The sequence below is a fragment of the Polypterus senegalus genome, chromosome 11 (assembly GCF_016835505.1).
Source record: "Polypterus senegalus isolate Bchr_013 chromosome 11, ASM1683550v1, whole genome shotgun sequence".
Classification (NCBI taxonomy): Eukaryota; Metazoa; Chordata; class Cladistia; order Polypteriformes; family Polypteridae; genus Polypterus; species Polypterus senegalus.
This window is the reverse complement of record NC_053164.1, coordinates 89,332,112-89,347,824: the sequence shown is the minus strand read 5'-3', so window position 1 is coordinate 89,347,824 and position 15,713 is coordinate 89,332,112. Positions and strand designations below refer to the sequence as shown.

General features: G+C 41.8%; 2 protein-coding genes across 7 annotated transcripts in view; one reads left to right on the top strand and one right to left on the bottom strand.

Annotated features, from left to right (window-relative positions):
• Positions 1–6,901, top strand: part of tacc1 (transforming, acidic coiled-coil containing protein 1) — a 112,163-nt gene extending 105,262 nt beyond the window's left edge. For all 5 annotated transcript variants that reach the window (XM_039769228.1, XM_039769227.1, XM_039769226.1 and 2 more), the window contains 4 exons: positions 1,985–2,145; positions 2,948–3,054; positions 3,252–3,372; positions 4,911–6,901. In XM_039769228.1, the coding sequence (XP_039625162.1) occupies positions 1,985–2,145; positions 2,948–3,054; positions 3,252–3,372; positions 4,911–4,979 (458 nt within the window). In that variant the 3' untranslated portion in view covers positions 4,980–6,901. The remainder of the gene's footprint in view (positions 1–1,984; positions 2,146–2,947; positions 3,055–3,251; positions 3,373–4,910) is intronic.
• Positions 6,902–14,056: 7,155 nt separating this feature from the next.
• The window catches only part of LOC120539295 (disintegrin and metalloproteinase domain-containing protein 9-like), a 73,051-nt gene continuing 71,394 nt past the window's right edge, over positions 14,057–15,713 (bottom strand). For both annotated transcript variants that reach the window (XM_039769224.1, XM_039769223.1), the window contains one exon: positions 14,057–14,450. In XM_039769224.1, coding sequence (XP_039625158.1) covers positions 14,393–14,450 — 58 coding nt within the window. In that variant the 3' untranslated portion in view covers positions 14,057–14,392. The remainder of the gene's footprint in view (positions 14,451–15,713) is intronic.

The following is a 15,713-nucleotide window of genomic DNA, read 5'->3' as shown; positions in this document are numbered from 1 at the left end:
ACAAATTCACTGACATCTAACCTAGCAGTTGTTGGAATGCTTTTGGCAGACAAACTTAAGGAGCTCCCAACTCTTAAAACAATGACAAGCAGAACATGCAGCTTGCCAGCAGCAGCTGCAGAAAGCCAGCAGATGATCTGAGCACTTCTCTTTAGCATGTGTTCAACCCTCACACCACGCTCCACTCCTCCTCCTCCTCCTCCTTCAGAACACACAGAACGACAAGCAGAACAGGCATCTTGGCAGAAGCAGCACAAAGCCGGTAGCTGATCCGTCCACTTCTGCTTAGCGAGTGGCAGAGACGCGAAATGGCAAAAGGACAGCTGCTGTACAGGCTTTTAAGTGATTGACGCAAAGTGCGACAAGCACAACACACAGCTGGCCAACAGCAAGACACCAGTTGAACTGATCGCATCTCTTTAGCGTGCGTTCAGACCCCCCCTTCACAACGTGAGCAAGCATCGTTATAAGTGCTACGAGAAAGAGATTTAACCACGCCCGGGACAGGAAATAAAGGACAAATATTGTTTTTACAAAAGTTTTAAAGTAAAAATGAAAATGATGCATATTGTAACAGTTCCCATGAAAATAACAAACTCTTTAAATTGTTTATCTGGTAAACCAAACCCGGGGCTAGGCGAGCGAAGCGAGCAGAGGGCAGAGTCCCCTAGTAATAATAATAGTATTATTAATAAATATAAATCCGCGATGTAGCGGGGTTACGATAGCTGAACCGCGATATAGCGGGGGATCACTGTAATACATTATCACAGATTCTTGGTAGTATTTTCCTTAGATAAGCATACATTTCCTATTTGCTTGTCTGCTGGCTGCAGCCATTGTAGGTGGAGTTTTAACATTACCCATGGGTCCACTCCTAATGCTGGTACACATCCTGTACCATATGAAAGCTAATTCCCATAACTCAAAAAAAAATTTTTTTGTGTTATTTCACAAAGATATTGCCTGCCCTGTTGTTATCATTGTGCATGCATGTGCTTCGGTAGTCTCGTGAGAGATAGTAAGAGATCAGTTGGCCACACTAATATTGTGCAATAAAATGACAAGAACTGAACAGACACAATAGGCATACATTTAGTTTGAATCTGCTTAAAGTCTTTTTAAGTTTAGATGTTTTAACACAGGCAGAGTGGTAATGCAGAGTTGCCATTCCTGCCTCACAGCGCCAGAGTCTGCACAGAGTTTGCACATTCTTCCTGTATGTTTGAAGACTGATTGGCATCAGTCAATGCTGTGGAAGATCACCTGTGTTAACACTGAGTACCAGAAATGTGTCAGTAATACTTGTCAATTACCAAAACAGTTTAGTTCTTCAAGTGCTGTGAAATACATTACAGTACAGCCATCCCCTTTTTTCAAGTTTATATATAGAGGTATTAATACAAATGAGCAATCACAAGTGGAACTTTTTTCAGTGATTATTGTCTAGTTGACTACAGAATAGAGACAACAATTCACATCTGGGTATCACCATTCAATAATTAGTAATAATAATGCTTGGAAGTGATTTTTTTGAAGTATAAAGTATATCCTGAAAGAAACAGCACCACTGGGGGCTGAAAAGTGGCAAAAGAGGTGAAGCACAAAGCTGACCTGTTTTTAAATTGGCTAAATTTCACAAAATGTTTTGCTTTTTTGCTTTCTTTTCCTTCTTCTTAAAATAACATAGATAACGCTGTTTTATAATATGTGTGCAATCGCAAGACCTAGTTCAGTACAAGACAGGACATTATTTTATAAGTGTAAGGTTTTGGTTTTCACGTTTGTACCCTGGTACCCTTCACCTCCACTTTAAAGTGTAAGAATGAGCAAGCTAGGTATTCTTTAAAAGTTCCCATGATTGTGAAGAAATAACTTTGACGTGAATAATACTGAATTTATCAGTTAAATGTTTCTATTTGCATTTATTGCACGTAATACACAAGGCTGCAATTTTTAATGCGTATATTTTGTTTCAACACAGAGGATGAACAGAGACAAAATTCAGCATCCCAGAAAAGCATCCAGCAGCTGACAGCTGAAAAAGACCAAGCCGTTGCTGATCTTAACTCTGTAGAGCGCTCTCTCTCTGACCTCTTCAGGAGATATGAGAATATGAAGGGAATTTTGGAAGGATTTAAAAAGGTATTTTATTATGGTGTGTATGCAGAGCTAAAAATCGATGCATTTCAGCAAAATGAGAAAAACAGACTTAATATGGATAAGTGAAAAGTATAACTATTTTATAATAAAAGAGCCCAGGAGTTACAACTTAATTCTTCATCTGTTTGATGAGTGATAATGAGCCAAATCATCAGTAGCAGTAGCAAAGATTTATAAAGATAATAGTCTTCCAGTTTGTTCTGTTACTACTTTTGTCACTGTTAGCCATTGCAAAACTGTCAGTCATGAAGGACTGTTTTTAACTCATTTTCAACCATTTTGTGATAGCATTTAAGAAGGTGCTTTATTGTTAACATTGTAGTGGAGACTCACAGAACTCTGTCACATACACTTTGTGTAACTGTTAGACTGTATCTTTGTGTGAGGCCTCTATATTATAAATATTCTAACTTAATAGCTACTGCAAAATTAATACTCCAGTTTTTAATTAGTAGGGTTTAATGGGCTACTTCTGTTTTTCCATAGATGTGTACCTTTAAAGTTTTTTTACTGTTACCTTAGACTATCTTTTATTTGCAATATAATATAATTAATATAAGTTTCAATATTATGTTTCAACTTAATAAAAACAAAAATTTTGTATTGACTGTGATAATGCTATTCAAAAGTGTGTTGCAAAAAACCCTAACATCTTATGTCTAATGCCTTTTAATTCTACAAAAGAACTGTTGAGTAGTCTTAATGTTTATGCAGTGATTCCACTTTAGACTACAGGAATAAATAGTGCTCCCCTCGGATGTTTTTTTTTTTTTTTTTCTCTTAGAATGAAGAAGTCTTAAAAAAGTGTGCACAGGACTATCTGGCCAGAGTGAAGCAGGAAGAACAACGCTATTGCACACTGAAGATTCATGCTGAAGAGAAACTTGACAAGTATGTCGCAGTAAGGAGGGAGCATAGTAAAGAAATCCACAATTACAAATAGAACAATACATGTTCTGACTATCTGTCAGATGTAACAAATTACATTATTATTGTTATAAGCAATTTGAAGGTGTTAGCGTTTAATTTATAATTTTTGTTATTCAGATTTTTATGCATATTATTCAGCCCAGTCTACCTTTCCCCAGGGCAAATGAAGAAATTGCTCAAGTAAGAGCAAAATCAAATTCCGAAAGTATGGCATTAAATGCTGCGCTGAGGAAAGAACAGATGAAAGTGGACTCCCTGGAGAGGGCGCTGCAACAAAAAGTGAGTGCATACACAATTACTTCACTGAAACTTTGTAAAGTATACATAAAAATGAACTCTTTGAATCTTGCATATTTCTGATAGACTCATGGTATTTCTACACGTTCAATGCTTCTAATTTAAATGATTCAGTTAATATTTATTCTGGTCTTACATTTTGCTTTTTGTATTTATGTCAAAAATAGGCAAAACTGGCAATATAGTAATATCTGAAACATTTAGGTATTTTTTTCTTTGAGAGGGAAATAATTAAAATAGATTTTAAACAAGATATTTCAAAAAAAATATTTTAATGCTTTGGATAAAAACATTTCATACTGAACATTACCTATTTTAATAAACTTTACATTAATATGCAACTTGTAATTTTCTGTAAATTACTGCATGTATGTTTCATTATTTGGTTGGAATAGAACATGCAAGAAATCCAGGCTACAGCAGAAGAACAGATGCTGTAGTAATGAGCCAGTATTTTCTTCAAAATCTGTATGTTTCTTACTTAAAATATTATGCATACACTTTTACAGCACTGTTGAACTTGATCCAATTCACAAAGTGATTTAAAAAGAATTGGAGGACAGATAGTGATGGTGACTGTCAATGGACAATTGGCAAAACAACTTCATCTTGCACTCTTTAAAGGGAAAGCATTCCACTTGCTTAACAGTTGACCCTAAATTGTCTTAATATTCACGAGTGTCCATGGGTGTGACTGTGTCCATGTATTGTGCATGTTTGGTTCCTGTTTTGTAGACACTGAGTCTGTGATTGGTTCTGATCCCCATCACACACTATTTTGGATTAAACTGTAATCATCATTATTTACTGACAATTTAAAAAATAATTGAAACATCATTTGTTGTGAGTTATAACGTCCAATCTGATCTTTCACAAAACCTTTTGCAATAGTTCACCAGAGTCTTGAATAAAAACAATACTGTTTAGCTTTAGCTCACACTCTCACAATTTGGCTTTTCAAATTAAAAAGAACAGCATTTTAAAATAAACAGATTAACTGAGTTTCATTCCTGTTTGTCTGCTGATCCTAACTTACAACACCAAAATATTATCAGAAAGTAAGAATCGATAGAATGTAAAACCATCTTTGCAAAACACCAATTTTTCCTGCAAAAAGCTAAAACAATATTACTATTTTTTATGTAGCAGCAGTTACTCAAAAAAAAAGAAGCAGTTTTCCAAAGACGTCATTAATGAGACAAGAAATGTGGTTTATTAGTTTTTTGTGGAGAGCAAAATGAAATCTTTGGATAACGTTGGGGGGTTGGGTGGGGGAATACATCCAATCCATTTAATGAATGTGTGCAGCCTTCTTCAGAAATACAGGGAGCTGAGGCCTCCCCATCCAGTATCTGGATCAAAGGAGGAAGCAAAGTAGGGAACTCTCATTTACACACCCACTCTTGCTCGTGTGAACAATTCATTTAACGTTCATCTTTAGGATTGTGGTCTCTTCATCTTTACTACTGATTTGGTTTTTACTTGTCTGTCTTCTAAAATATTTGCTTTGTTTATTCCAGAATCAAGAAATTGAAGAACTTACGAAAATCTGTGATGAGCTGATTGCCAAACTGGGGAAAACCGACTAAATCTAAGGCTGTTGTTCGGTCGTCTGCTTCCTGAAATATCATGTTGGAAACAAGTAAAAAGTACCCAGATTAGCTAGCCATGCAAAAGGGCCCTTCCAGTTTAGCACTTTGAGTCACATCAACCCCTGTGCTCCTGCATTCATGAACCATGGAAATGAGCTCTGAGCCTGTAAGAAGAGGTGAAGCAGGCTGAAATAACACAGTAGTTATTGCAAAGTCACAAAACAATATTTTTTATTTGCGATACATTTGTTGTACGAATAGAATTGTTAAAACATCCCTGTAATGCCAGTGAGTGTCCTCAGTGATAGAAAAAGGGAATAAGTAGCGAGCGTGGGCTATGGAAGTATCGTGACAAGTCCTGTCTATCCACACTGCTTTCTCAATCACCATTGTTTACTTAACCAGTTTGCTGCTACTCTATCTAAGAAGAGAAAACACGCACCTGCAGTGATGTGCTGCCAATACTTTGAAATGCATATAAAATGTATATAGAATTATGATGTATTTTACCTGTCCATATCTGCCATACTGATAGCCTATTTTGCGTATTTGATTGTGATAGATGTGTTAGCATTTTAAGTGCAAGAGTTTTTTTTTTTTTGAAAATGAGATGTCAGTATGAAGCTGCCTTTTAATCCAGATTCAATCAAGCATTATCCATTTTTCAGTGATGTTCTTGTTAACTGTTAAAGGCTCCAGCTGATAACCAAACTCTTGAACTGTAATAGCCGTTCACTTTAAACATCAGCTTCTTTAAAAACAAAAGCTTGTTGGCCAAGCATAGAAGGGATGGCCGCACATTTATCTTCACATACCTGTGTGCAGAGCTCCAAGTATTCACTCCATTGTCTTCCTTGTGAGATATATTATAAAATATATCTCTGCCTTTTAAGGGATACTCAACAGGGAGGGAAAATGTGATGGCTTACCAGACAGCCATTATTGAAATGCTTAAACAGAGTAAATAAAACAAATTACAAGTATCTGTACAGTATGACACAAACCTTTAAAAAGTCTGCAACTCCGATCTGTGCAAAGTCACTCTGGATACCGCCATTGTGCTTTTGTGACATTTATTCTGCCTGGAGCAATTGGGTGCCTACCTGGTTTGCTCAGTGTGGATTGATCGCTTTAGTCACAATGTATTTAATCAGAGGATACAAGACCACCAAAAATAACAATGGTGTATAAAAACACTCTTAGAAACCGAGAGACAAAAAACTGACGCTCATTGCTAAAATGCAGGCAGCCCAACAACAGTCCGTACAGGTGGTCATCCTTTGGGATGGCGGTTGGAAAGAGAGCCGTCATGTCAGTCGTCTTACAGTGCAGTGTTTATAATGACTTGAGGCTACCGATATGCTAATGCGACTGTGTGGCTGTGCCTCATCGATCAGACAGGCTGCCCACACTTTGGTGGGCCGCTGTCACCTGGCTGGATGACACCTGTAATTCCTGCCCATTATTTGTCACACATGACATGCTCAACATCCTAAGAGAGCCATCAGATTTGTGATTCATTGATGGGCTAAGCTGCTGATTTCATGTGTGGGTGGCAGTAACCTGGTTAGGTTCTGTAGAAAGACAAATGGAACATGGGAGATCAAGAAGATTAAAATAACAGTCTTTACTTTTGAAGAGCAAACACAGACAGGTTGTGTATGTTCACTGTGTTCAAGCTAATGAAGAAGATTTTTGGTAACGAGACTGAGCACTGCAGTGTGTTATGTCTTTTATTATTGACCTGAGCTTTTTGTCGTTGTTTGTGCCAAACATACTGTCATATAATCTACAAGTTGGCTTATACGGCTTGATTTTTTTCCTAAACTTTATTTTATTTTGGACAGCAATCATCTCACTATGTACATTCAATATATTCCAATATGCATTAATAAATACATCTAAAATTATGACATTCATCAGATGTAATGAAATGTTTTGTTTTTACTAATATATATTTATATATATATTTATATATATTTTTTCCATATCTCTTTGCCTGAATAAAAATGTTTTAGCCCTCATTTTGTTTTTGTGTCGTCAGGAAGCCTCACAAGTGCAGTGGGTCCACTTCATTGAATTAGGTGGGCTTGGGCAGTATTGCTTATTTCCTAATTAAAGTTGGTGTTGTCATTCAGTGCAGCAGCATCCATTTGGTGGCTTTGTGGGGCTTCGAGAGCAGCAAGGAGGGTTTGTAGAGTGTAGTGATGTGGACATTCAGTGACTGGAACGGTGCTCACTGTAGCAGTCGGCCCATCCTGTCTGAGGTCTTTCCTGATAAAGCCGGCCGATCCCCTAAAACTCAAGTGTGACTGCCTGCTGTAGGCCGAGCTGATCGTTCTTGTGAAAGACATTTGAACAGGCGAGGTCACATAAAGGCGTGCACAAACTAAACATAACATCCGTCGGAGAAGTGAAAGCTGATTAAAATAGTGTGGAGCTCTGGTAACACTGTCTGGGTTGACATGATTTAGTCTGATGTAGAGTATGAAGAAATGAAATAGATGGACCCTGACCTCCAAAGTACAAAACAGATCATTAATGTACAACAAAATAGGACTAGTTTTAGGTTAAAAAAAAGTCTTGACATCTTTATCTGCCATAGTAGCCACATAGCATTTGAAATGTAAAAAAATAAAATCAGTTAGATGAGTTGCTTAGAATTTAGAAAAAAACAAATTCATTCTATCTAGTCCACTGACAAATAAAATGTCTTCCCTTTATAATGTGGAATGTTTTAGCTGCAGAAACTGACCTCCATGAATGGTTGAGTGCACCTCACTAAGACCGCCCTATTCAAAGTTGCTTTGTAGGTCACCTCTAAATGGCACAATGCCAGTTTAGGAAGAAGCACGGAGCACTGCTTGCAGAAGGCAGTGACTGGTTGAACCCAGTTACCCTGTTCAGAGCCACTGGTTTCCATCCCAGTAGTTCTGGTTAACCAACCCTACATGGAGGACTCGATTCTACAGTGTAGTTTCTGCAGCTGTGCTGGGCTTAACAAAATGGCCATCACTGTGGTTCAAGCATTGTCCACCATTAATCTTGCAGAAACAGGTAACAACTAGCTATGGGCATTTCAGGTGGCACCACTAGAGTGAGTTTCAGACGCCAAATAACAGTCAGCTAATATGCAGGGGGACACGGGGGTGGGCTTGTGGTGTACAACAGCAGTTATAGCGTTGATGCAGTGTGGAGCTTGAGTGAAACTCACAATGGTGAAGTTGATGCCCGATACCTCAGAATGCCTCTGGACATTTCCATGTGCTTCCATTTGCGATCTGATGGAGTTTACTGTAGTTCCCTGTTGGAGATGAGCAGCTTCAGGGGCATCAGTCCTGCTTTATGTCCGCCATGCCCCTCCTGGTGCTCTGTCACAGGTGAGTGGAATCTGTTTTGGCCCCAGGATTGTAATTGACCCCAATACTTGACGGTGCCCTTGCATTGCTTGCAGAAGATTTACAGGCTCAAATGAACTGCAAAGCTTGTATGATTTGTTCATACAGACCTATAAAAATGGACGGCTTATTTGTGTCTGTTCTAATCCCATCATTACCAGATCAGTTACACTGATGCCAAATGACAGTCTGGAAGAGACAGTGGCCCAAGGACCCGATTACCTGAGGATTATGACCTCCAGAAGTGCACTGTAAGCATCTTTGAAGGCATCAGCAGGAGTCGGTACATAATCTCGTCCACATGCAGGTCTCATTGCTTTCCTTCCGAATTCCTTAATGAAACACCTCAGTAGTGACACTAAGTGCTTTCTGAACATCTTTGAGCAGGTGTCTGAGGATGCTGTGCTTGTTCCAAATCGTGTCATCATGGTGGCCTGCTAACAAACAAGACTGCAGTTCTCCTTGAACGTCTCCAGCTGTCACTTCCTCTCCATCATTTTTTTCTGCTTGTGCCAGTCCTGTCGTCAGAGGGTGTGGATTGCCCTTCATCTTTTAAGTGTATTATCTGCAGCTGTCTGGTCATCAGCAGGACAGCAGATTAGCTTTTACATCGCCGCCTGCAAGGACTTCAGCATTTCCTCTGTAGACCTTCACTGGACATCCAAACCATGCGGCTGATCCTGACTCTGCTGGTCATCACCTGTGCTGCCATCCACAGTGAGTATTCTGGGAGAATGTCTACAGGATGAGGAGAGTAGTTGGAGTCATTGTTTTTACTCTGTTTAGTAAATAACCCACCCTGGCAGCACTGGTTGTGAGACCCAAATGTAGATGGAATGCCAGGCCATTTCAGGGCACACTCGTTTGTGGCAAACCAATCTGGCATTGCCACTTATGAACTGCAGGTAGAAAATAAAAACAGAAAAAACGGGAAGGATCAAGTTGGGAGTCGAAGTGGGTCAGAAAATGGACTGATCAGCATGAAAGTGCCAAGAGGACAGCTAGACAAGGGAAGGGGGAACACTGCCACCCAAATGAAATCAGATTTACAGTACAAAATCAAATGGCCTGTCCAGCTTGATGTAAGGGACAACAGCCCATTCCTCAATTTTGGAAGCACTTTTTACTTTTAGGATTGCACGGAGCTGAAGTCTGTCTGGGCAAAAAAGAAACCAGAGCAGCTCTGAGCCAGTTTAGGGTGTGGGAGGAAAAATCACAGGGAAAACAAGCAAAATGTACACAGAAAGTGTTTGGGAGCTGTGCAAAACTGTGCCAGCGTACTATACAATACAACGCCAATTCTGGGTGTGTGTCGTGTCCATTAAAGCAATCTGATTGGTCAGTTTGTAGAATACACACTGACAAGTCACATTCAAAGGTGCCTCGAAATGACAAGAGTCTGAGAACGCAATTGAGAGAAGTTCAGACATCATGGCGCGGATACCAAGGAAGGTAATGAAGGTTTGTGCAGGGCAATAGAATAGAAATTACATAGAAATTACATAGACCAGATAATAGGCTACATTAAAGACGGGTACTCGAATAAATGTTAAACTGCTGGATATCCCTTGCCATATGTGTACCCTTAAGAGTATTTGGTATGCCATTCCTCAGGATCCGAATGTGTCCCCCTCTCGATCACACTTGCAGGAAACCTGCTTCTCCAATTCTGTCATTTTGAGGCAGATGGGCTGCCGTTACCTGCTCTGAGAATGCCATTCATATTCTTGTGATGAATTCTTGTCTTTGAAGGCGACTCAGGATGTGCCGTTTTTAGTATTGAGCGACTCAATGTATTTTAATTTTTTTTGTCATTGAAGTGCTCCATTTTAACTCATTTAAAAAAAAAATTAAAAATTGTCACAACTTTGATGTTGTCACCCCTGCCCCAGAGCCACGAAAAATGAACGAATTAACCTGATTGCTTGGAGGGACTGGAGGTGCGCACACACACACACAGAGCTGTTTTATTAGATAGCAGATTATATGATATAATGTTCTGTTCCTTCATGGCCTCTGGTCCTGTGTGAACTGCTCCATTTGAGGTTTTCTTGTCCCAGAGTGGCCTGCGATAGTCATACTGACCGTTCTTGACCCTACCGTCTGCTGCACTTGTCATGGAAAAGGCCGATATCTTCCGTTCCCTTTCATTTCTTGACCGCGGTGGTCCCACTCCACTCACCAGCTCCTGTCCTTTTGGCCTTTTCCATGCGGTGATACTCCTATGTGTGCTCTTCGGCTGACCTCTCCTGTTTCTCTGATTTTGGGTGTGCTGCTTATTCTCAATTCAGTTGCTCTTTCTTGTTCACTTTGCCAAGGCGATGGCCTGAAGTGTCACACGTGTGCTGCAGCCAATGAAGAGGAGTGCAACCGACAAGGGACTCAGAGCTGCCCGCAGCACGCCGATGCATGTTCAACCATCACCGGGCCCAGTAAGTTCTGTTGTCTCTTTAACTGGCTAAGAGAATTAAGAGATTAGGAGGTGACAGGATTTGGAAGTGTTTAATGTTATGTAGGGAATTAGCACAGAGGACATTTGCGGTTACTTTCAAATAAATTCTGCAACAAGACGACTGCACAATTGTTAAAGTTATTCTTTACACAGAAGACCTGTAGAAATGTGGAACTTTAGGGACCATCAGATCTCAAGTTGATGTTAGTTTGGACCGTCATGGTGAACTGGCTGGACAAGCTCGTTGGGCTGAGCGGCCAGTTTCTTGTCACCATTGTTCTAACGGTTCTTATGCTGCCCACATGGCCAGTGCTCTGCTTTGGTTGTGTGCTTTACAGCGCCTACTCTGGCGTAGAATTAGAAGTATTTTAAGTGTTAGGAGGAGGACACTGAAGTCTGTTGCAGATCAAGGTGGTCTCCTCCAGTGCCATCAGCCGCAGCCTCTCAGGCGAGCCCTGGCATCGTGGAAAGTAAAAATTTGAAGGAGCTACAAGGAAATATCTGGAAGAAGCGGAGGACAGCGCTTGCTTTGTGAGTGTTGGACAATTAGAAAGTGGAGGATTCGCTCGTTCAATATCAGCGTTAGCTGTCATGTCACAAATAAGATTCAGGCGTTCAATGGAGACAAGGCACTGACTCTGCTCTCTTTTCACAGATGCCATCTTGAAATCGTGCTCCTACAAGTCGTTCTGTGACAAGGCCCAGCAGGGCAATGCTGGCGTGAAAGTGGACTGCTGCTTCTTTGATGACTGCAACGGACCCCATAAGGACAGAAGCAGGGGCCGCGGCTCGGCCAACGCGGGGACCTCTGTGCCTTGCAGCTTCCCTTTGCTCTGTCTAGCTTTTCTCGCCAAGATGGCATTCAACAGAATGTGAACAAAAAAGAATGGAAAAGCATCCGAGAAGGCCTGGCCTTGGTATGCCACTTATAAGAGGCACAAGAAATAAGACAGCCAGGTGGTGTTGTAGAAGAGACCCCTTCTGCTGTTCTGTATTGTTTCTTGCCGCCCGTAGCACAGACCCCCGCGAGCTCCTTAGTGTTCCTAAGCCTCCTCGTTGCATTTTGCAGTCCCACTGAGCCACATGGGCCCTCCCTCTGTCTGTTGTCTCGAGGCCCGCACTGTCCAACTCTATTTCACATGAAATGACAGCCAGCCAGCCAGCTCATGAGTGTCACTCCAACGCTCGGCCCCAAGGCCTGGGGCTCACCCCCCACTCTGATCCGCGCTCGGCCTTTACGCACATTCACTAGCATTTTCTCCAGTCAATCAAATCCATCCTGACATCCCATGTTGATGCGTTGTGGATACTCGTCTTGTCCTCGATGGTTTATCAGAAATGGCTTGTGGCTAACAACATGGATGAAGCAGTCAGTCACCGCAGAGCGACTCCCTTTGTCACTGAAGTGTCCCACGTGATTTGTGGTTTCCATACATTACCTCAGGCCACAATGGACAAACCTGCACCAGCTTACTAAAGGGAACTCGTTTCATTTATGACACTTTGAAACAAAAGAAGGGAAATGAAGCCATGGTTGTGTGAAGCACAGCCTTCTGGGTATTTCCAAGAATAAACCCATAACACCAATAAATGAAAGCATTTAATCTAAGGTGGGTTTCGGCCTCCATTCAAGGAAGCCAGCAGACACAAAACAGTGGCCGTGGTGGTGGAGGAGAGTGTGGCAGTCTGACATCAAAATGAATAAATGTGAAGTGAATACAAAGCAGGGTGGGAGGCGCGGACCACCAAGCTTGGCAATCAGACTCCTGCTGGGTCCTAGGCTTATGAGGAAGCATGAGGCTGGAATGTGGTGGGTGAGGTGGGCTTCGCTCAAATGTGCTTTTAATTTGAATGTTGCTTTTTTTAGCTGTCCAATAAAATGTTACCTTTGTGTCCTCACGTGTGTGTGGCTCTGTGTCATCTCTTTGCACATCAGGTGGCTTCACCTCAGCCCAACACCACAGTGAGCTTCACGGACGGCCGTCACGGATCAACTCTGAAAGAAGAGAAGGATCAGGAAACGCTCACTTTGATTTGATTTGTTCTTGTTTTGTCATCCAGCAGCGACCTCCCACCTGCAGCCGTGAGCTGTAAAGTGGACAACTGAATAAAGAGACGCAAAACACAGCATCTCGGTAGACATGTGGTGCTTCATCTGCAAACCTTTACAAGCCTTTATTGAAATGTCAGCTTGGGTTGACCTAAAGGCTGAATGAAACAAAAGCAACTCGTGGCAGAATAATCAGGTGCAAAAGAAATGGCTAACTTGTAGAAAAAGTGAATCAAAAGAGCGTGTTCTCCATTCCACTTCAGTTCCAACTCGTTCTGATTACGCAAACACATTCAGAGTTGTCCATAAATCCTGCAGGATGTTCATGAATGTTTCTCGATCACGCAGATGGTCCACAGGGAGCTACCAAAAATATCTTGGGACCTCCTGGCTGAAATGTTCTAATCAGGAAGGTGGCCATTGGGACCCCACAGCTGTCCCTCCACAATCGGTGCTCTTGGCTGAAGGAACTGTACACAGGACATCACGCCTTGAATGACAAAGGCCCCCCTGACTCTCCACTGTTACCAAAGCAATCGGTGCGACCACAAAGTATTTGAACGCATCGGCACACGCAGCAAACAAGACATGTGATTTGGTTTATTTCTATAGACTTGATTTGTCCTGAAGCGGTCGTCGAGGTTCACGGTCTGTTCAGGACTTTCATGAAACCTCAGTTGTTCTCCTGGAGTGGCTTTTCTTACAACTGTTGACCTTCCTGGCAGTCCGATTCACGAGTGAGCGAGTAAAAGGGGGCGTGATAGTGGCCCACAAAACAAGTTCTGATTGGCTACTTGTAGTGTAGCACATGGGCGGCTCTGAGGAAGAATATAAAAACCAGGAACAGTATAGAAACTACCCATTTCTTTTAGTTCAGGTGAATGGGGGGAAGTATAAAGCTTTAGTGTGGCATTCACTTGACTGAGAAGATCTCGAGTACCAGAACAGACGGCTCAAGTCAGAGCCACCACCACGTTCATGGGGGCTCATCTCTTCATTTCTCGAGAGGGGGATTTCTAATAACAGCGCAGTTGTGATGTTCAAGCAGGTCGCACAAACATCGGCCCATCACGCGTCACATTTGACGGGTGTCACTTCATGGGCAGCAAATTTCAATAAATGACAAGTTAAATGTGATGACCTCTGCAGTGTGACAAACACACGAGCCAAACTGTGGAGTCTTTGTGCCGATTTATTCTGCATCACATAGCACAGCACAAACAGTCTTGAAGATTAAAAAACAAACAGACAAACCAACTGTATTTTCAGCAGTCATAGATGCTCCATGAAATACAGCCCAACTCTCCCAGTGGCATCTGCAAGTGATCATTACCCAGCACCCAGTACATTCAGCAGCCCAGATGTGATTCTTTATAAAAAAATCAATACCTTTTAAAAAGAAGTGTACACTTGTTGGCTCAATCTTCTAATAATAATAATAAAAAAAACTTTGCTCTAAATCATACAATCTGTGCAGCTCCCACATGCCCCAGAAGGCTGCACTTGTAGGCTATACGGGTGGCAGAGGCGCTGGTCTCTGAGGCACTAGCGGTCTTGGAGCTGACGGCCTGTTGGAGAGAAAACACAAACAAACAAGCAAGCGTTCAGTTGAGTTTGGTGGTGTGGTCATCAGCTCATAAACTACGGGGGGTCCTGAAGAAGCCAAAGAGCCGATGTGTAGGAGTGAATGCGCCTGAGGACGCCTGCCTCCACCGTATTCGCTCGGCTACTAACAACTTCCTTTATTTGATCAAAACTCGGATTTTTAAAGTCTCTTAGAATATGCAAGAACTTGATGATGAGACACGAGGACCTCAACATTGAGACTGAAGAGTACAGAAAAGCCAAACGGGTGGAGAAGGCCGGACAGCAGCAGGTTTTTAATCTGAATCTTGAAAATCAACTGGGACACTTTCATAAAATATAAATGAATACAAATTAGAAAACAAAGAGAAGTTCTAATGCTAGAATTACATTCTTACTTTTCTTGGCTGCAAGAGAACACAAGTGGCCGAGTGGTCCTCCTGTCCCCTTAACAGCTACAATAAAGATTGCGAGGGCAGATGAGGAGAAGCAGCTTTGGAGTCTGGGGGCAGGCTGGTGGTTTGGGGGGTCTGCAGGGGGTATGTAGAAGCTTGAAGTTGCTGCTGCCTTACTGAACTCCTTGAACTTTTTCAAAGTCCATTTCTGCATTGGAAAAAAAAATAACTGATTTCATATTACAATGAGAATCCTCCAGAAAAATTGGGAGGACTCCTTAGGGTCTAGACCGCTGTGTCCAATTACATTCTGCGCCAACCTCTGTCCATCAGGGTTTTTCCTTCCAAGTGTGAACATCCTACCAGATCTCAACAAAAAGAAGTCATAAAGTTACCAAAATCAGATCTACAGGCCTCTGTCATCTAATATAACGTGGGGATACTCGCTACAACAGAACTGCTATGAAGTATGGAGTCGGCTTCTGCTTTTGGTTATCGAAGAACTGAGCTGTAGCGAATGAGGGGAGCCACTCTGTACCACGACACCCCTCCGGCCACTGAGGTGTCACAGGAAACTAAATGACTGACGTAACTCTGGTCCCCCGCTCATATTCTAGCCAGGTCATCACGGACTCCACTGAAAGGCAGAGCCGCCTGCTAGTAAGCACACGATGAACTGCTACCGAGGTTGCAATGGGATTTTTGTCCCACTCGTTTTGCTTCGTTTATCACCTTTGGCAGATTATCGATAATACATAAAAAGACGACTAACTTGTTTCTCTGCTGCCTCTGCTGATAGTTGTTATGCTGCTGTCTGAGTGAGGACTGCGCTAGGGCTACACGACCCTAAAC